Source organism: Apteryx rowi, unplaced genomic scaffold (genome assembly GCF_003343035.1).
Source record: "Apteryx rowi isolate R43461 unplaced genomic scaffold, aptRow1 scaffold_226, whole genome shotgun sequence".
NCBI classification, from domain to species: domain Eukaryota; kingdom Metazoa; phylum Chordata; class Aves; order Apterygiformes; family Apterygidae; genus Apteryx; species Apteryx rowi.
The window spans coordinates 401,316-423,187 of NW_020448597.1; the positions used below are offsets into that span (position 1 = coordinate 401,316).

Here is a 21,872-nt window from a genome sequence, read left to right on the forward strand (position 1 = left end):
ACAAAGACTTTAGTAAAGCAAGTTAATTGTACTCATGAACTAAACTGGAGACAGTGGGAGCTTTTATTTTTGAAGAAATAGAGAGATAGAATATGTTGCATAGAAACAGTAGCAAAGCTACTGAAGTTACTATATTACGAATATCTGCCAGTAACTATAATATTAAGGAGAAAAAAAAATGGGGGAGGAGCAGGAAATATATGTTTCATTTTCTGAAGTTGAAGTGTTGTCTGATTTTGAAATACTAGACACATGAAGAACTCATGCCTCGTTCAGCTCTGACAAGTCTAATGCCTTTCATCTTGTATTTCTGTGTCCCTCCAACGGACAGATGTAGGTAGTAAATGTTAACAGTTAAGAAGTATAGATCCTTCTTGCTTATTGAGGCCAGTTTGCTGTTAGGCAAGACAAACATTTGATGTAATCGAGACTTCTAACATTATAGTTTGAGACTTCTAACATTATAGTAATGATAGTTCTTTGCTGTTTTGCTTTTGTAATTCTAGTTTTGATTCTGTTTTGAAATTATCACTTTGAGTATGTCTAAACTGGGCGGCAAGCATATGCTTCTTTTATGCACTTCAGTCCTGGTTTTCCAGTTGTTTAGGTTAGTGACTTAGTGATATTGTGCTATACCTGTGGTGATGTGCATTAAATGTTAGCTCATCAGATAGGGAGAGAGGAATAAAAAAACCCTTAATAGTTCTGTTAGGCGGATGCAGTTGGAAGCATTATTCCTTTATTGTCTTGTTGGTTGAAAAGTGCAGTGTGGTCAAAATTCACTTTTTCTTTATGTCTTCATTTGTCTTCATGCTTAGGAGCAAAAGCAACACCACTAGTGTCAATTTATATCAAAAATTCAACCAGTTTTAGCCATTCTAAGGATCTGGTGGGTGATAGACAGCTCCTGTGCGTAGTTACTACAAAACTCATATGTAAATAAAGGTGAATCTAGTGTAAACTCATAAACGAGGAGTTTCCGGAACAAAGGCACAGGTTTAGTCATGTGGCTCATTCAGTACATATACTGATGAGTGTGTTTGCTTAGGTTTCTGTATTGAATCAATTTTCATATTGTAGTCTGTGTATGTGTTCAGTAAAGAACTTATCAAATGTCCACTGAAGTTATGTGAGACTTCTCATCTCACCATAAAGCAACTATTAACTAAATATAAATGATAGAGTAGTTATTTATCAGAAATTCTTTAATTTATCTAATCTCTGTAATTTTCTCCTGTGGTAGCTTGAACATGCTAAAATTACTCAGACAGAACTCGTGCGAGAGTCCTTCAAAAGGCAACAAGAGGCCACAGAATTTATCAAGTGTCAGGAAGAGCTGCAAGAGCATCTTAGTGAAGAAACCAAAGCCAGAGAGCAGTTGGCTTTGGAGCTTAGTAAAGCTGAAGGTGAGTAGCTTCTTTGATGAGTTGATCAACTTTGCATTCACTTTTTATAATACTTGTGCATGTTTTATAACTACTGCATTTTATTTCATGCAAGAAATATACTTTCATTTATTGGCTAAAGAAGTTGCAAATTAGATCAGTTTGTGAATTTTAGAATGTTATCAACTTTCTGGATACTTATGGCTGGATTTTTCCTGTTATTCAGTAGTGCAGAAAGGAATACCTAAAAATGAAGGAAAAATAACAGGACATATGAAGCTTGAAAATAGAATTAAAAAAGCAGATGTAGCATGATACACAAGGAGAGACAGTGGAAAAAGCATATGAACTATGGGCATTGTCTGTAAAGTCAAGTAGAAAATAGTAAGTTTTCACTTGGGAAGAATTCTTAGCCTTTCCACTCAAAACCTCTCCTAAACTTCCCAGTCCACACCTTTTATTTTCCTAGCTAACACTGAGATTATTTCTTCTCCATGTTGCCAACTCTAAGGCATAAGACAACCAAGGATGTTTCCTATGCCAGCAAGGCATAGAAGAGCCAAGGAGTGAAACTTTCATCCCGAACTCTGGGAGTGCAGATAGCCCTCCTCCTTCCCCTTCCCCCCCCCCCCCATTATTACATTATTATTAACATAGACAAGATGATGACAGTTCCTTGTGGCTTCAATGACTCTTGATAAAATTTAAATATATATGACTCCAAAAGATAAAACTGAAGAGGCACACATGAAAAAAATCTAATATATTCCTTCATTACTAAGTGTCAAATTATTTTTGAATTGTTGCAACATAGTCAAAATTTGGGAGGAAAAAAAAGTGGTCGTTTTTCTGAAGGCTAGCAACCAACTCTGGGTGCTCTGGAAATGCTGTTTAAGAAAAGTACATTATATAAGTTGAGGTTGCCCCCACTGTCTGAATCACAGTTAGTGAGTTTCCTGTGACTGTAAAGGTTTTAGGTAATTTGCGGTGACCTGAGGTGGCACGTTCTGAAACACACTGACCTCAAAACTTGTTAGCACGTCTCAGAAGCCATGCTCGCAGTTTACTAGTTAACAGAAACTATTCTAAATTTATGGCAAAAGATATCAGTGTGTAGGTATTTCTGAAACTTGAGGTTTGGGGATGCACAGCATTTATAAATTTGTGCCCATTATTTACACTTACCTGCTTAAGTAAAATTATATCTTTGTAGCAGGTTGCTGTGGAAACTGATACTAATGGAAATCTCCTGCTGATAACATGAAGCAACCTATTCGTTCATTACAATGTCAATAATATCCCCAAACTAGAAAGCCTGAACTATGCCTCTGACCTCATTAAGGAAAGCAAAACTAGTTTTATTTCCACAAATTACTCAAATGTAAATGTTAACTTAAATATCCTGTGTATACCCAGTGATTCTGCAAGAACCTGAGTTAATTATTTAAAGTAAATTTTTAAGGCCATTGAAGACTAAACTGTAGCAACTTTGAAATCAAATAATACCATTTCCCAACTTTGTCTCATTTGGAAGTATTTTTAAACACTTGGATATGTGTTACTGTCCTTAAAATTAACTTACTTCATTTTGTGCAGACAAACTTAAATAGTAACAACTTAAAATCATAGAATCACAGAATAGTTGAGGTTGGAAGGGACTTCTGAAGATTGTCTTAATCCAACCCCCCAGCTCAAAGCAGGGTCAGCTTGATCAGGTCGCTCAAGACTGTGTCCAGTTGGGTTTTGAATATCTTCAAGGATGGAGATGCCACAACTTTCATGGGCGACCTGTTCCAGTGTTTGACCACCCTCACAGTAAAAAAAAAAAAAAAAAAAAAAAAGTTGTTTCTTATGTCTAAATGCAGTTTCCTGTACTTCAGTTTGTGCCCATAGCCTCCTTTCCTTAACTTAGTTCCACACAATTATGAATAAAAATGTAGAAACCTCAGTCTGAATTTGTCAATATGACAGTGATATATTTCAATCTGCAATCTTTTTAAGTGTATTTGCAGCGGGATTAAGGGGGCAACTAAGAATGGTATGTTCAAGGTTGTCACAACAGGAGAAATGCAACATCTTTTTTGACATCAGGAAGATACATTCAAATCTTACCAACACTTAATTTGTTGCAGATTCATTTGTCATGGTCAAGAGGCCTTTATACATAATTTTACTACATCAGTAGGTGAATGTTCTATTTCCATCCAGCGTCTCTACCGCTGTCTTTATATAGCAGTTTGCAGTAACAACCATAGTAACTGACATCTGGAAAAGATGTGAAAAACAGCTATCCTGTAGGTAAGATCTCTGTAGTAGTTAGCAGAAATATTTGGTTGGTTCTGAAGTTCAGTAGACTTGCCCGTTTCTGCACGGGTGCAAAGAATTAGTTTCAGAGCCACATGTTATTCTTGGAGAATGCAATCCTGCTGGGCTTCCTTGTTGTTTCACATAGATAATCCAGTGTGAGTTCACACACTAGTAATAATTGTAGCACATATAACATGATAAGAAAGGCAGGTTTCTACGCTATGTCTCTAAAATGTGATGTGGGGGACAGTTGGCAGCCTGTCAATTCACAAAGCATAAACATTGCATGTAATTAGCATATTGGTTGCAGCATTTTAATAGCTTCAAAAACCAGAAAGGAGGAAAATTGATTTCAGAGGGAGATGTATGGAGCTTATATAGGTTCAGTTGTGAAAGAAGCATTTTATTATTACTTTAAAAAAAATTAAATTACCAGTGAAAAAAATTTCGATAGAACACAAACAAAACCAGTAATATCTTCTGCCAAAATGCAGATAACCTAAGAATTTCTATTCCTGCATAGGTGAGTTACAAAACTGTTTAGGACTGACAGACTTCAGAAAGTAGGTCACTTTTATGTCTCCTGCTGCTTTCCTTGGAAGACAATTATTTTAGACTTGATAGAACTTATATTCACAAATCTTCAAAAATAAAATAAAATAGACTAAATAATACATTAGGACAAAGCAGTGAGGTTAACGTTAAATTTTAAAGGCAGCAATCTGCCATAATTTCTTTTTTCTTTTTTTATTACTGTCCTACTACCAGAGAAGAAACAGATCTGAAAATGAACTAGATTCTTGTCTTGAGTAATACGCTTCTGTTATAAAGGTTACTTGTGCAAACAAACTAATAGCAGCAAAGAAATGGCAAACTCTTACTAGATGCCAGTTTGTAGATAGTGGGATTGTTCACATGTAAATGAAGACAAAATTTTAGCCTCTATAAAGGCTTTCAATAGGAGCCAAAATATTCAGTTAGAGCCTGGCTTGTGTTTGAAGATGTAACAGATGAGGCAGGTACGTATTTTTGCTAGAAATAAAGTACACTAAATGCAAAAGTCCACTGAGAGCCGTGAAGCTATGTTTTGCACTCTCAGTATTCTGTCTGATGAGGGTTTGTGTGGAAAAAAAAATAATACAGAGTGGAAACAATCTTCTGAAATTTTTAAGTTTCCTAGTGGAATTTAAATTTAACTGTAGCAGTAGGACTGGTTGATTGTATTTTATTTACAAAATTTTTAAGGAATAGTGATGTATTTTTAGAGAAGTAAGTGCAGTGCCAGTTTCTAAGATTTGTCATACTAGCTGTATTGGTTCGGTTCATGATCACTTCTGGAACATAGGAGACAGAATTTGATGTTACAGTTTTAACCCTTGATAGATATATTTCACAGCAGACTTCTAAGTTATATGCGGAATTATGTCATGTGTAAAGATTTAATTCAGTTCAGTCTTTTGCAGAAACTGAGCTCATTTATCCCCCTTAACTGCTTTAATGTACACACTTTGTAACTCCTGAGTTAATTAAATCTTTTTTCCTCCTTTTTTTTCTCTGAACATCTAAAATCAATGCACTTAATGACAGGCACCTTTTCTGATATAACAAAACAAGAATGCCATAGAGCTCTCTTAGTTTAATTTTTTCAACTCATTGAACTGAGTTGTGGGTGCACTCTGACAAAGCCAAACTGCATTCTCTTACCAAATTCCTTGGTTAGGCCTGCAAACAGTAATGCAGAACAACATCTGAGCTCGTTACACATCTGATTGTACTCTATCTTCTCTTGAGATAAAATACGTCATTTTTGATCATTTCATACTTATCACAAAAACTGCTGCAGCTGAGACATTTTCAAACCTCTAGTGTTTTAGTGGCCTGTCAGGTAGGACTTATCTAAAGAATGCGATAGAAAGCTAATGCCAATTTGTTCACTGAACTCTGACAACTTTCATTAAATCTCTTTTTTAAAAAAAGGAGGGGGGAGGAAGGGCAGGAGGAAGTACTGTAACACATGTGATCTTACCATATTTTGTTTCTCTGTCGTTCACATACCGTGTGTGTGTGTACACACACTTCCTTTAACCTGAAAATACCCTCTCAACCTCTAACCTGTCAAGGACTCATTGTGAACATCATTAGTTGTGGTGGGAATAACTACTGGAATTCAAATTGTCTCAAATTTTTGAAATGCTATTATGATGTTTCTAGTGTAATATATTTTTTTCAACTGTTAATCCCTCTATATATCTGTGCACTCTGTGAATCTAAGACTGCAAAAAAAGATTGGTCAACAGTGCCTGACTGATGTGCCTGAGGACCAGACCTCTGCTTTTCAGACTGTATATGCAAAGACCACTGTTACTTCATTTCTGTCTTGCTAGCTTTCATCTGAGATGTAACTAAGAGTTTTCACAGAGGTTTTACTGTGTCTACATTGACAACCAGGGGAAACACCTTTAGTTTTCCTGTAGTATCAAGCTAGAGTAAAATCGGTATTAACACTAGCTCAAGACTATAGATTTGTATTGATAAATTTTAGGTTCTCCAATAGCAGAAGTTTGCTTTCATATTGAAAGATACCACTTAGATTCTCTGGGTCTTGCAAGCTGAACCCTTTCTATCAAGTAATAAGAAACAATGTTTAAGATAGATTTGTGTGTCCAACTGAAAAAGTTTAGACATCATATGACTGGTATCCTATCATGTCCTGCCATCAGTATCAGACATAAAACGTATCTTATCATGGAAATCTGGGAGTCTGTCCCTAAATTTTACATATTTAGTAGCTTGCACTGTGCAATAGAAATGTCTGATGTGAATTTTCTCATTCAGGCAGAAGCCAATACCATTACAAGATCTCAGTTTGGCTTATTCAACCCTCAGGAAAGTTTACATTTTTTCCATAAGTCTTTAGCTTTGTGCTTGCTTCTCTGTCATTCCAAGATGGTGCCATTTTTTCAGCTATAGTATCATTCAAAAAGATAAAACTGAGACTCTCCCATCAGATTCCTATACAATGTATTTTACTGTAAAATATATGTATTATGTAAATTTTTGAAAGCATACAAGACATATTCCCAAGATGGTGTCCAAACTTCTTTGTTAAAAAGGTCACTGTTTTTCTGTGCTATTTTTAAAGTTGCATATAAATATTGAAGAAATGAAATTGTTTTATAAATGTCAGGTGTTAGAGGGATTTGGGGTATGTTTCAGGTATTAAACATGGACAGCTAGGGCCACATTAGGTGTCTTATGATATCTGAGGAATCTGCATGATACAGGACCTACAGGGAGACCCATGATCTTCCAGAAATGGTGGTTGGAGGCCAGGCACCTGAATTTATTTGAAATTTCTTACGTCTCCTGTATTCATTACACACACTTATTTCTCCTTTGCTCTGGACTTCCTGTTTGCTCCAGAGGTCTTGTGATGCAGAAGAAATTGGGGTTGTATTTGGTCCTGTGCTATCCTTCCTATTGTTTGTTTATCACATAAGAATAGCAAGGAAACTAGCACAGGAGTAGAAGTTTTCAGATGCTGAGTATCTAGCATGCATGTACATTCATGTGAGAATACTATAGGGCCTTCACCACTCAAAAAATTAAAACTGTTCTTTATTATGTATTGAATCTGTTCTACAGGCCTCATTGATGGTTATGCAGATGACAAAGCATTTCTGGAAAAACAACTCCAGGAAAAAATAGATGTAATTGACCATCTTGAGCAAGAACTACTGTGTACAGGTAACAAATTGCAGGAGTTAGAGGCTGAACAGCAGCAGATCCAGGAAGAAAAGGAGTTACTGTCCAGGCAGAAGGATGCCATGCGAGCAGATGTGGGACCTGTAGAGCAACGTATGTATTCTTTACAGTCTTTCTATGAGATTTTCTTGCATTTTCAAATAAAACACAGAAATCTTGGTGAATTTTCTCTCTTTTTAATCATCAATAAAAATGTGATATGGCAAGTATTTTCATACCTGGTGCCTAACCTTAGCATGGTAACTCTTTTCAATATTTAAACAAAAAGTGCCTGAATTTTCAGAAGCGTTGAGCGATCACAATTGCCCTTAAAGCCAGCAAGAGCTTGGTACCTCTGAAAATCTGACTGTTTTTATTTATATGATCACTGGAGATGGAATATCTCAAAGTTAGTACCTATGTATAAAAATAGTGGAGTAAATATTTTCCAATATTTAAAGATTTAGAGAGACTAGCAAACATGATTGAAGTACATATGATGTCCATATGTATTTTAGACACAGAAGAAGTTATACTTTTCTAGCAAATTCCTCTTTTGGGGAAGAGTGGTGCAGAAGTTGTGTGGTAAGGATAGGCTATTATCTGCCAGTAATGAAAGCTGCTTACTCAGATCTCCAAAGAGTAAATGAATAAAAAGCTTTTAGCACTGATGGTGAAATAATTTCAAATAAACACCACATCAGTTTAATCTAACTAACTGCTTACTCAAAAAAATCATTTATCTTCCTGAAGTAAATGTATCTTTTAAGTCTTCCTTAAACTAAAAAATAAAATTAACATTTTATGTTTGAGAGGGGAAGAAAATTAGGACAGTGGTGTGTAAGCAGTGCTGAACTTTCTAGGATTGCAGCACTTACATTGTAAATAACAGGGTGAAGTTAACATTTTATTTAGTACTTAAAAGTTTATCGCAATATATAATGTTACTTCTAGACTGCTGAATGTGTATTCAAAATATTTTATACTTCCTACTGTGTATTTGCAATTTCCTGAATCCATTTTGTGTAACAAAGAACAGCCTGTTGCTTCCTCTTTTGTAGAGTCCTTGTGTAGAGCCCAGTTTAATTATGTTTTACATTTCTAAATAATTTTTAAGTCATTTTCATGTATAACAAAGTAACAATGAACAATTCTATAAATTATATATATATATACACTTATGTCATGCATACAAGAATAACCTACTGCGTTCCCTAAGTTATCTCAACAACTTTGTCATTAAATGCCACATTCTATCTTTGGCTTCATTTTCTCTTACATTGTTGCACCACAGGAAAACTATAGCTGGCATGTGAATTACTTTGCTTCTTTTTTTTGTTTTCTCTCTCTCTATTCTCCTAGGCCTAGTAGATGCTGCAGTCGATGCAGCTTCCCAAGCAGGTGTGTTTGCGTATTGCATGGCCAATCATTAATTGGGTGGAAGACTTGCACATACTGACATTGTTAATCAGGATTATTGGGCTTTCAGCTTACTGACATTACTTGTAATTCTTACTGGCCTGCAGCTTTGATGTTGTATTTCATATTCAGTTTTACTTTTCGCTAACAACATTTCTTACAATTTCTAAGCATAATAAGCAGATTCATCAATAACCATCATCTTATTCACCTACGAATTACAGATGCCCAGATAGCATTGGAAGGATATCTTTCGTAGCCTTATTTTTTTTTTGCTTTTTATTTCCAAATATAGTGAAGTCATTCATTATGATAATTAAATAATGTATTACCTTGGCAAGTAATGGTTACCTAAAAATGAAAATTGGTTAAATATGATGTAAGATGATGGTGCCCAAAGGATCTTTCTTCTGTAGTGAAAGTAAATTGTATTGTATCTGTCTAAATATCAATCAATTCTCCAAATGTAATTGCACTTTGCAGTTTGGATTTTTACCTCAATGGGTGCATATGTTGAGGTGATACGTACTTCAAGGGGCTGTGGCTTAAAGATCTTAATAGAGTGGTTTGGGGCTTTACTATATACGCTTGTCAGCATTTCGTGTGGAGTCAAAATCAGGCATCTGTGCAGTCACTGATTTTACAAAGTTCCAGTTACAGGTCAGTAATTTCCCTCTCTGTCTGCCTGGTAACCTCTCCAAGTCTTTCAATATTTCCTTACAATTTTTTATATTTATCACATTAAAGAATAAAGACTGGCAGTGGATTATTTTTACTGACACTAGTGATGAGAAAAGGGTTGACTTTTCTGTTCTTCATTGTTAACCCTTGTGCTGCCTCCAGCTGTAGATTGAACCAATCCATTCTTCTTTTCTGTGCCATTTTTGAAACTTGGACAGTGAAGTGATCTGATACAACTTCATTAATAGTCCTCCAGAGGACAGTAATTTTAACATGAATTTGTATGGCTTTTGGTAGTTACCTTGATTATTTTTCAGAGGAAAATATATTTTCTAAAAAGGAAAAATAGTAAAAACCCAAACCAGTTAACATCCTTCAGAGTACAGCATGGATACGTACAGTCTTGGGGAGTGGTTTGGCTTCATAGCATTGCTAACTATTCTTAATCTAAAAGAAGTTGTATTATACCTTTATTATAACCAGAATTGCTGGAAGAAACAGAAAAGCTAATGAAAGAAAAAATTGAAGTACAGCGTCAAGCTGAAAAAGAGTATGATGACCTCCAGAAGCAAGTGAGGGTCTTGGAAATAGACTTGGAAGAACAGGTCAATCGTTTCATAGAGCTAGAACAAGAAAAAAATGCAGAACTAATGGACTTAAGGCAGCAAAACCAGGCTTTGGAAAAGCAACTTGAGAAAACAAGAAAATTTCTGGACGTAAGTATGGTAAAAAGCTTGTTTTATGAAGGAAGATGGGCATCTGTTTTCAATTTTGATTCAAAAACAAATGCTAGCTTTTTTAGACTTCGAGCAAATATTGAGCATCCCATGATAGTAACAGAAATATGGGTTCCGGGACAAGAAATGGATGAATGTTTTGAAAGTTGGATTGAGATGTTTGCCTATGACTGTCCTGCCTTTTTAAGCGTAACTTAATAAGCTTTTTAAATGATTACAATAATAGGAAACATAAAATTAATGAGGAAAAATAAAATTTTGGTGACCTTCATTATTAACAACATCTGTGGTCTTCTGTTTTATAACAGCTTAAGCTGGGGATTTCAAGAGGGTCGACTGGAATTAAGTATTCAGCTTCAGTTGTACTTGGAAATTGAAAGCATCGTTTCCATAAATTTCTTATATAGATTTCTCTCATAGCTCCCAAGAATGCATCTCCAGATGTAAAACTGCATCTTCCAGCCAGCTATATATGATGTGTATTTGTCCCTATTCACAGTGGCAGCTATTCCTTCATTGTACCCAACTTCTTCCTGCCTTGGGCTGTCTCTGCGATTTTTTTTTTTTTCTATCAAGCTCAAGGTCTCCTCAAGCTCAAGGGACTCCTTGTGAAGGAGTCCCTTTGTAAGGGACAGTGTGTGGACCAAATCTTACTCATAAGAGAAAATAACCAGAACACAGTATGTAGACACCACGTCCTCCAGGGCACGTCAGTTCTGTGGATCATCTTGTGAAGGAATCTTCATGTATCTAGTGACCAAAACCAGAGAGTCACATGAAGTAACCTGTGGAGCCATATGGTGCTCTGCTAGCCTACAGAAGGAAAATCAACCAGTTTAAGCTGTGTCCTACCTTATTGTTGGGAGAAAACTATTTTTTCTGTGCTTTCTCAAGTACAAACTCAGTTACTCCTAGCTACATATAGGATAAAGCGATTTCATATGTAATAAATATAACACCCTGTGGTACCGCCTCTGCATTATTTATTACTAAGCAATATTAAAGGAAAGATCTTACCAGTTACTCTCTACTATGAGTAGGTTTGCCTTATTTCACTTTCTACAGATAAAACACTTTTTCTCTCTGAAACTCATGTCATAATAGGACAAGGTTCAAAAGTGACAATTTCTATTACAAGTGCCGTAATTATAAATGCAGTATGATTTGCAGTTATCAATAGTATGAACTGGAAAGTTACGTACTAGTGGGATGAGTAGTTTTTAATAGGGGCATTAGAATTTTTCTGCTTGTCCTGCAACAGCAGAAGAGTTTAAATCTGCAGTTTGCAGAGATGGATGTAATATTCCAGTTTTCTGGATTTTTGTAAAATGTTACGTTGCTAGACAGAAACATTCCTTTGTGTATCAGTTGAGGTTTTTTTAATGCATCTAATAAGATTTGTCTGTTTTTACAAAGTGGCATTTAGGGTGGTGCTTCACTGGATGCTACCAGTTGGGCCTCACTTCCTGTAGAAAAATGTATTTCACAAATGTCAGACTGACATCTGAACTTGGTCAAAATAAAACTGAAAGGAAAATTCAAACAATTTATAAGTATTTTAAATTTTTTTGCTTTTGCCTCATCAATATTATCATAGTGTTAATTTCTATTCTTAATTTATACTTATGCTAGGTATATAAAAGACAAATGTTAAAACAAATCATAAAGTAAAATATTGTCTCTGTCATTTGTTTGGTGTACCTGGGACAGAAGAAACAGGACTGCTGTTTCTGTGAAATAGTACTGGATCTATCTATTCTGTCCTCATTTTTTTTTCTTTTTCTTTTTATTTATTTTATTTTTTTTACAAAAAGTATGAAATTTGTTGCCTCAAATGATGAAAGATTATTTTTTAGTGGTAGTTGCAAGAGATTCTGCCATCTTAAAAGTACTGACATACTGTTGCCAGCTTGACATTAACAGAAATAGGAAGTAATAAAATATATATAATTTTTATTATTATTATTGTATTTATTTATTTATTTATTTATTTACTCAAATGGGGTATCCACATGCTTTGTTAACTTTCAGGAGCAGGCAGTTGACAGAGAGCACGAGAGAGATGTATTCCAGCAAGAGATACAGAAGCTGGAACAACAACTCAGGATTCCACAGAGGTGCCAGCCTGTCAATGAACATCAAACCAGAGAGGTGAGACAGCTTATTGCTTGTACTCAGTGAAGATACATGACAAAATAAAAACTGTTAAAGTATTGTCATGAAACTGTTTCATGCTGTTCCTAATCTGCATCCACTTATATGACAGGAAAGTAAATCCATATAGATGAAGGGTAGCATTTGGGGGGAAAGGGGTTGAATTGTGTTTTTGTCGAGTTTTGGGGGGTTTTAGCGTTTTTTTAATAGTAGATATGTGGAGACTTTATATCTTTCAAAAGGTTCCTTTGAAGTAACTTAATTTAGAAAATCCACTCTGTTTTCAAAAGCCTCTGGAAACATTCAGGACTACTTTACGGGTTTACCATGTTCTGACGCCATTACGTGCCGTTGTTTCTAGCGCGGGCGCACCATTCGAACCAGCTGAGCTCCCCAGGCCGAGTGCGTTTCCGCAACTCGCCCGAGATGTGGTACCTCACTGTGTGCACGCTTGAACCTCCCCAGTCGTGCTGCAAGTGAAATTCTGTGCCCATTCAAATAAGCAGTGGAAGAGCCAATTTCAGGGGAGCCATAGAAAACTATTAGAGGTGACAAAACCAAGAAAAGGTGTCAGCGGTGTGAGTGCTAGGTGTTGAGAAATCCTTGCACCTTGCAACAGGTTTAGTTTGGTGAGCTGTTAGTCAGTTTTATTGCACTTTATTTTTTGTGGGTTTTCTTCTGTGCTGTATTTTTAGCGAGGCCTGTATTTTTTGCCTGATTTTTAGTGTAAAAAAAGTCTCTTATTAGGTTGCACTGTGATTTTCAAATGAAAGTTCTTACTGAGGTGGTTCAGTTGTTTTAATTCAATTATTAAATATTAGCAATATGTAGTGTCCTATAATGTATAATATAGGGCCACAGACAGACTTAGTAATAGGACATAAATGAAAATATGAGATGTAAGTTATCAAAATATTTACTTAAAGTTCCCAGATTTAGGGGTGTATTTCATGTTTGTTTATATATTTTAATAACATTCCTTTGTAAGAAATCTTACAGTCAAAGTGTTCAGTGAGTACTATGCGATATGGCTGTCCTTGGCCCAAGTGAACAAATGAATCTTCAGGTATTAGCTAGCTATGTGTTAACCAACACAGGTGATGTAAGTCTGCATCTATTTGCTTCTGTTGCCAGTAGGTACAGCCTCCTCTCCTGCTGGCAAGTTCCAAAGACAGAGAAGAATTTTTAGCCCTGTTGCTTTGCCTGAATCCAGGATGTTCCTTTTGAGTTTGTTCTGTTATGTGTTTGTTTATAATTTGAGGCACAGGTAATATATGAATTCCTGGCAAAATTCTTAAGTTAAAAAAAAAAAAAAAAAAAGCTCCCGGGGAAAAAAAAATCAAATCTGATGGCATAATAAAAATTGCCTCATATTTCTGTATACATACTATATGTAAAAATTGTGCAGATTTATATGTGCATATACCCATATATGTTTCAAAGTTGGCAGATGTAGTCCAGTGGAAATTTAAAGGGTACTTTAATATGAAAAAAAGCTGTAGCTGAGATTTAAATTTTGATATTTTTATTAAATACTTTTAAATTGTTAGTTTTTAAGTAGGTAGAAGGATAAGCAGCCAGTAAGCTAATGTCTGCAAGCACCACAGGTGTAGCTAATTTTCGGGGGACAGGAAGTGTTGAATGTGGTAAATTAGGAGTTATAAACAGATCTTTCAATGATTTATTAGATTTACATTTCATTTTTACTAAATGAGGAACACAGTCTTACTATATCATGTATTTTGATGTTACAGTGTTACTTAGAATGTTTAAAAATATTCACTCTCTATCATTACTTCTCATGCTTTTCTGAGATGAATTTATTTTTTCGTAATTGCACAGGTTTTGAAATACTCTTCTACTTTGTGCGAGCGTCTTGAGCATTTTCTCTTGATAACTTCATTTCTTTTTTACTGTTGTTTTAGGTCAGTGTGTCAACTTATTCCAGGGAAGCTTGTCTTTAAGAGACTGCTCTAGACTTGATTTTTTCTTTTTTCATGTCTCTCAGGACTTTTCTCTGGTCACTTCAGATTTTGATGTTACTCTTGGATGGATAACGTCAATAATGCCATCCTGTCAGCTTTGTATTCTGGTCCTCTTCTCTCCTATCTATTGAAATGCTTTGACTCTTCTACCTTTCGGCTACATCGTAACTTTCTAATCGGAAATGCTGAAATCAGTTTCTTGGGTGGGATAAGCACGATTTCCATGTCTCTTGCTGTTCAACTTGGATCTTAACTCTATGCCTCAGGCCTGATACCATGGATCTGTTACTCACACATCTTTCTTATCTGTAATTTTTGACTAATCATTTCTGCAATACTGCCAGAACTGGGATTGTTCCTATCTCCACTGCTTCAGTTACTCTTTTCATATGTTGCTTTTGAGCCACAAGTATCTGCACTACTGAGATTCAGAATGCTTTATTTGGACATTTTTCCTGCTATAGAAAGTGAAAGGATATAATCCATCAAATCTGTTTGGTCCTATTTAACAAACCCAGCAAGAAAACAAATTTGTTTCTTGAGATTTAGTTATAGCAATTCTCTTGAATGTTAAAGTCCCAATGAGCTTTAGGGTGTCTGTGTGTGACTAATCAACTGTTTATTTCAAATATATTTTTCACAGATTTTTAGAGCTGTGATATTCCTCAAAGATGCAAATAGCATCTAAGGTCAAGACATTTCATCCTTAGATGTTACAGAGAATTTTTTTTAAGTGGGCTACATAGGGATGCAATATTATTTGGTTTTGGAGACAATTTTTTGACATTGGAGAGTCTGAGGGCTTCAGAAGGACAAGGTCAGTTCTAGAGAGTAAATGATACAGCACAGAACATCAGATTTCCTCAAAAATGCTATTTGTATTTTTTGGATGTAGGACTACAATATCCTATCTTTGCATTCTGTTTCACCTGGGGAGTAGGAGGTTCATTACAAGGAAAAAAAAGAGACTTTTTCTTCTGTCAGAAATGAATGTTGTTACCTCTCCTAGCAAACCATTCCAATCTACTACAATATATTCATCTTCTTGCCACATTGTCACCAGGTTGAACAATTAACAAATCATCTAAAAGAAAAAACAGACAAATGCAGTGAGCTTTTGCTCTCTAAGGAACAACTTCAGAGAGATATACAAGAACGAAATGAAGAAATTGAGAAACTGGAATGCAGAATAAGAGAACTTGAACAAGCCTTAATCATCAGTACCGACAACTTGCAAAAGGTATTGCTCGGTCTAAAATTACCATGTATTTACTATTGTCATACTGCTTTGTTCTCAAGAAAATGAATCTTTTTTATTTGCTTATCATGAAGAAAATAAATAAATAACTTATAATGCTTATTTAAAGGTGGAGGAAAGGAAACAGTTTGGCACCATCATAGTAAAGGGAGAACTACCACTTGAGGTACAATTGCAAGCTGAACGAGAAGCTGTGGACAGAAAGGAAAAGGAGGTATATTATGTATGAAGTGTTCAGTGTTTCCTCTGATATTTTGGATTGTAAGTTTTTGCTTTGTATTGAGTTTAAGGTACTATACGAGTGAAATACTCTAAACAGATCAGAGACAGGAGTTCAAATCCCATTGAAATTCTCTTGTGAGCTATAATAGTTTTTATTCTTGTCTCTGCTAGTACTCATGACTTACAAAAATGTTTCTGGAAGCAAAATTTGGCTCAATTAAGAAAAAGTTTATTATTTCGAAAGGGCAGCTCAGTGCGTTAATAGGGAAAAACTTGTGTAAATAGGTGTAGTTGTTTAAATTTGGTTTCTTCATGTAATCAAAAACAAATGTAAGGTAAAATGACTGAATTAAAATGTCTGGAACTATCATAGTGACTTTAGCTGGTTTTCGTGGGTTCTAAAATTCCATTCAGTTTTAAGAATCAAATATATCAGTGTCACTGAGTACAAATTTTCTTGTTTGTGCATACTGAACTAGTTTACAGTGACATTGCCCTTGAAAATTATAGCCTTCAAGTTTTTGGTATGGCTCTACACCTTTTTACCATTTGTTTTGGAAACGTAGGTCACAAACCTTGAGGAACAACTGGAACAGTTTCGAGAGGAGCTAGAAAATAAAAATGAAGAAGTTCAGCAATTGCACATGCAACTAGAAATTCAGCGAAAGGAGTTCACTACACAGTTGGAAGAAATTGATCAAGAGAACAAATTATTTAAGGTAATTGTGTAAGAGAAGCCTAGAAATTTTTTTCTCCCTCATCCCCAGAATAAAATCTTGAAAAAGCCAAGATCCCAAATTCTTTCTCTCTCTCAGACATTGTTCAGTTCAACTGCAAAATACTGAAAAGCTCATATAGTTATTTCTCATTTCATGCTTTTTTCTTATTTCAACTCCTGTGACTTAAATACTAATAGAAGAATGTGCAGAAAATGTTATGTACAACTATAATATGGTTTGGGGTTTTTTGGTAGGATGAAATGGAAATACTAGGACTAGCTATCCAGAAGTCTGAAGATACCACCACAAAGGACCGTCATGTAGTGGCTGGGAAACTTGCTCACATCATGCAAGAAAAGGAGCAGGAAATAGGTCATCTTCATGAACAAATTGCAAAACTGCAACAGCAACTTGAAGTCACAACTGACAACAAAGTACATACTTTTGAAATCTTTTTCAGAGTCCTAGTTTATGTTGCTAGCTGTTTTTCCTCTTTTGTTTCATTTTTTGGAAGGGATACTTTTTGCTTACTCTATTATTCTGCTTTATTTCTGCTTTAGTTCTTTTCTTAGACTCTTCTTCATTCTTTATTCTTCTAATACTTTTGAGAATTTAGTAGTATTTAGGTAGCTCAGCATTCATTCTACCATCTTCCATACAATGACTTACCTTCAGTGCATTATGTTTCAGTGACACCTACTGGATCATATTGTATTTATAGAGTTTTCTGAACAGTTGCACTTCTGTGCTTCCTAGGCTTATGTAAATACTTTATCATCATACCAACATCTGCTACATCTTTTATCCAGTTAGAAATGTGCTGGATGTGCAAAGAACTTGCTGCATTATATAAAAAACTTAGAGCAAGAAACTTATTAAATCTCAGTAAATAAGATAAAGATGAATCTTTGTAGTTTTCTGTTATCTTCAAATTATATATTTTTATGATAAGCTTGATTTTTGTCTGGCTTACTTCCATTTTGTACAGGTATAACACATCTGATTTCAACAGAAATACCACTTATTTTACACTGATGTAAATGACAGCAGAAACAGGCCTCTAGTCTCACATTTTTTATAGAATATAGACCAGAATATAGAAGAATATAGAACTGTTCTTCTGCTTTACACAGTGACCCCGGTAATAAGGTTACATCATTTGCCTTGAGAAAAATACCCAAGATTCAGGTATAATTCATTTTAATGATAGGTTCTTCTTCTTTAGTATAAAGTTTCATTTTCTTAATTTCATCCTCTTACTCAGTTATATTTTCCAGCACATTAAATAATAAGTCTGTTTGCTTCATTATGAGATCAGTGTTAAATATGAATAGATGATCCTTAGGTCAATCCCTTTCCTAATCCTGTAGATATCTTTGTCCCACTAAGTGCTTTTCTTTTAATTGCTGTTTAATTTGCCTTCTGTGGTCCTTTACTTCATTATGTTATGAAGAACAGAAACTGTTATACTGAGTAGATAGCAATCCCCAGGATCACTGTTCTTTTCTTCTGAAAAGCAATGCCTCATTCATTTTTTTCTTTAATGTTTTTCAGCTTCCTCCATTCTCTGTGGATATTTTTTTAAATAAGTTCTTGGTTGCAAAATCAGATCTTCTAATTTATATAGTCATATTTTTCAAATTTTTATCATTTTTACAAAGTCATCTTACTCTTCTACTTAATTGTCTAAACCTAATGAAGGATAGAAAGGAAAAGGAGAGAGCTCCACTATTTTAGTAATAAATATAGCCCTCTTTCTTCTCCTCCTCATTTCTTTTCTTCTTAATATTTCTATAAGTCTGTTTTACATTACCTATTTAGGTACTATAACTGATTTTATTTTATACTATTCCTTTCTGAATATTCTTGACAGATTTCCCTCTGCCTTTTTTATTTCCAGTGTAGAAGTTCTGTTCATTTCAGATATTCAGGCACTTTCTTATGAAAATACTTGCACTTAGTTTCTTACTTTGTGTAATCTGGCCTGTTACTTTTGTAAAGGATTCTTTGATGTTCTTCACTCTAATGAGAACTTGCTCCCACTGCACTTTTAATTAGCGGTTCTTTTATAAGATTCTTAAGACTTACTCAGTTGGAATCTAGTAACTTGTCTAACTACTCCTTTTGATAAGCCTTTTTTATTTATTAAATTTATTGTTAATCAACACATTTTTTTCCATTAATTTTTTATGCCCTCTCATTTCTTTCTCGTTAGAAATTGATATAAGATGGCTTCTTTTTTCTGCGTCATAAAGTCATCACCTTAATAATTTGCTCAGTTATATCTTTTTACGAATTTCTGGGAAATTCAAATCCTTTACAACCCTGTAACTTTAAGTGTCATAAGAAGTAGTCCAGAAAAGTAGCATTCTCATTTTCCTCATGCCTTCACAGATCTTTCTCTGAATTTTGGGTAGTTATGTGAATTTTTAAATAAATACCTCTAGCTTCACCTCTCTCTACTTTCATTCAAACTATAGTACAAAAAAATAAATTTGCTATAGCTATTGTTTGCCCTGTGTGTGCTGTGGGTACTGTTTGCCCTGTGTGTATTTTTGCACACCTGTATATGTATGCACACACACATGCATGCACACACACACCCATGTGCTTGTGTGTGTGTGTGTATATATATATACACATATATATGTGTGTGTGTGTGTATGTGCGTGTATATATATATACACACACATAGGTTTGTGATAAGAAATGTCAGAGCCAACTGATGCATGTTTCCAGTGGTATCAGAAAAAAAGCATATTACATTTGTATTTTTCAACACATTTAATTAAAGGTCTATTTGTATTTAAAATATATATCCATCTTAATTGGCCATGGTCAGTATACATCTATTTGACAATATGAATGTATGGTGCTTCTGAGTGAAGAGCACAGTATCTGACAAATTTAGCTGAATATATCTGACCTGTGTATGGTAGGCTTGAAGATCCGGTGCTTTTTTTCTAAGTATAATTTCTTTATGTAATGTACTGCAAGATACCCTGTCTGTAAGTGTTAAGCTTTGTAAGTTTTGGTTCCCTGGAATTCTTTGGGTAAGTCTAGTATATTAATCCTTGGTTGCGTAAGAAGATTGAACAGCACAGACATGACCACTCCCATTTGTTTCCATTGTAATTTTTAATAGGAAGGACAAGCTAGAGCTTTAGACAAAACGGTTGGAAAAAAATATTGTAAACATTTCAACTTCAGTGTTTCATACCTCAGAGACTGTTTTGAATACTTTACTTCTTTCAGTACTTTCTCACTTACATATTTTGCAGTTCATTAAGTCCACAGGCTACTTCGTCAATCCTGTGTGAAGATATTCTTACTCTCATAAAGCTTTACAAGAGACATACCATCAAGAAGTTCACAGAGTTCTTTCTTTTACAAGACATTGCAATGTGTGATTAAACTGTTGCCATGAAGTCCAGGAAAAAAAGTCTGAGGGTTTAATAGTTACTCATGAATTTCTTTGTTGATTTCTTTCCAGGTTATTGAAGAGAAAAATGAACATATACGGGAGCTTGAAGCCCAGGTGGAATGTCTGAAAAGTGATCAAGAACGTGTAAAGAAAAAAAATGATGAGGAAATGGAACAGTTGAATGATGTAATTGATAAGCTTCAACAGGAACTGGCAAATATTGAACAAAAAGTACCTGCAGACATCACTGCTTTTCAAGAGGATGCTGACAGTCTGAAACACACACTTGAAACAGTGCTGGCAGAAAAAGAAGCTTTGGAGAAGCATGTGGAAAACATTAATGTAGAGGCATCTCGAACAAAGAATGAGCTGGAGGAAACTAAGTTAAAAATGAACAAGCTAAAGCAAGAACTAAATCTGTTAAAAAAAGAACACGAAAGAATAACAGAGAAGTATGTGTGTGCAATGACAAAAGGTGATATGGAAAAAACAGAAGACTGCAGCAACAGAAAAACTGAAAAAGTGGAAGAAGGCTCATGCGAGAAGATAGAATTGCTAGATCAAACCCAGCTTAGGTCTTCAGATGAAAATACAAGAGTCACCATTAGCAAGATGGAAGTACAACTGCAGCAGCTTCAGGCATGCATTAAGGAAAAAGATTCAGAACTGTGCCACTCCTACAACGAAATAAAAGACCTGAAAGAGCAAGGCAAAGCTGAAAGAGAAACACTTAAAAAGAAGATACTAGACCTGGAGAAAACACTTGTGGAAAAGGTTGCTGCTGCTCTTGTGAGTCAGGTTCAGCTAAATGCAGTTCAAGAGCAAAGGAAATTCATGCAGGAAATCCAGGCAGCTTCAAAATGTGCAGAGGAAGCAAATAAGAGTACCCAAACGGAGGATTTGGATGATATACCTGAAAATGAGATGGTATCAAAATTATCACTCTTGACACAGAGGCTTACTGAGATGGAGAACCAGCTGACAAAGATGAATCATAACTTGGAGCTAGAAAAAGAAAATGTAAAGATTGCACAAAAGGAAGCTAAATTGAAAGAACAGAGACTCTTAGAACTTCAGCAATTGCTAGAAGAGATTCAAGAAAAACACAAAGAAGAGATTCAAAAGTACATTAAGCAAGAAGGAATGCAGACACTTCAGGTAATTATGTGTCATTTTCTTTTGGATTGTTTTCACTAAAAATCATTTATTTTATGGTAACTAATGAATGAAACACTTTTTAAAGAGACTAGCGCTGGGCATATTCTGCTGTGTGGGGTAGATCTTCATTTCTCTATTATTCATGGCGTTACAAAGAGTATGAAAAGATGTTATTTTAGGTGAATTCCCATAGCAGTTTTCATTTTGCACTAAAAACACCTTGCCTTTTCATGGATATAGGGTGATTAAATTTTGAACATATACTTTCTCATTCTTATTTAGAGTTGAAATAAAATGGAGTGAATTATACATACAAATAGTTTACATGACGGGGAAGTAGAAAGACAAAATGATAGAAATGATCTAAGCAAGGGTTTGAAATGGATAAAGGAGTGAAAGCAACTTTCCTTATAGTGACATTATTATTTGTTTTATATTTGTTTGTTTATGTTTTGATTTTGGTTTACTTTTGCTTGCTTTCCTGCCTTGATTATGAATATATTTCCCACCAGTAACTTATGCCACTGTACGCTTGTCCTGATTTCCATCCATCACCAGTTGTATGAATTTACAACCTTCAAAGCTGACTGTGCTCAATGGCTAATTTTTAATTAAAAACCATGACCTTTATTGCTGAAACTCTTAAGTTCAGAGAGATCGTGGAAATCCAGTGTTGGAC

At 34.9% G+C, this 21,872-nt stretch overlaps 1 protein-coding gene across 11 annotated transcripts in view; it reads left to right on the forward strand.

Moving 5' to 3' along the window:
- The window catches only part of AKAP9 (A-kinase anchoring protein 9), a 129,024-nt gene that overhangs the window by 87,178 nt on the left and 19,974 nt on the right, over positions 1–21,872 (forward strand). For 8 of the 11 annotated variants that reach the window (XR_003253421.1, XM_026065349.1, XM_026065339.1 and 5 more), the window contains 10 exons: positions 1,244–1,406; positions 7,338–7,550; positions 8,799–8,837; positions 10,020–10,252; positions 12,305–12,424; positions 15,476–15,652; positions 15,780–15,884; positions 16,459–16,611; positions 16,866–17,045; positions 20,105–21,193. Coding sequence is in view for 10 of the 11 variants with exons in the window: in XM_026065349.1 (XP_025921134.1) it covers positions 1,244–1,406; positions 7,338–7,550; positions 8,799–8,837; positions 10,020–10,252; positions 12,305–12,424; positions 15,476–15,652; positions 15,780–15,884; positions 16,459–16,611; positions 16,866–17,045; positions 20,105–21,193 (2,472 nt within the window). In the remaining variant the exon portion in view is untranslated. The remainder of the gene's footprint in view (positions 1–1,243; positions 1,407–7,337; positions 7,551–8,798; positions 8,838–10,019; positions 10,253–12,304; positions 12,425–15,475; positions 15,653–15,779; positions 15,885–16,458; positions 16,612–16,865; positions 17,046–20,104; positions 21,194–21,872) is intronic. The other 3 variants (XM_026065340.1, XM_026065345.1, XM_026065346.1) reach the window with 2 other exon arrangements.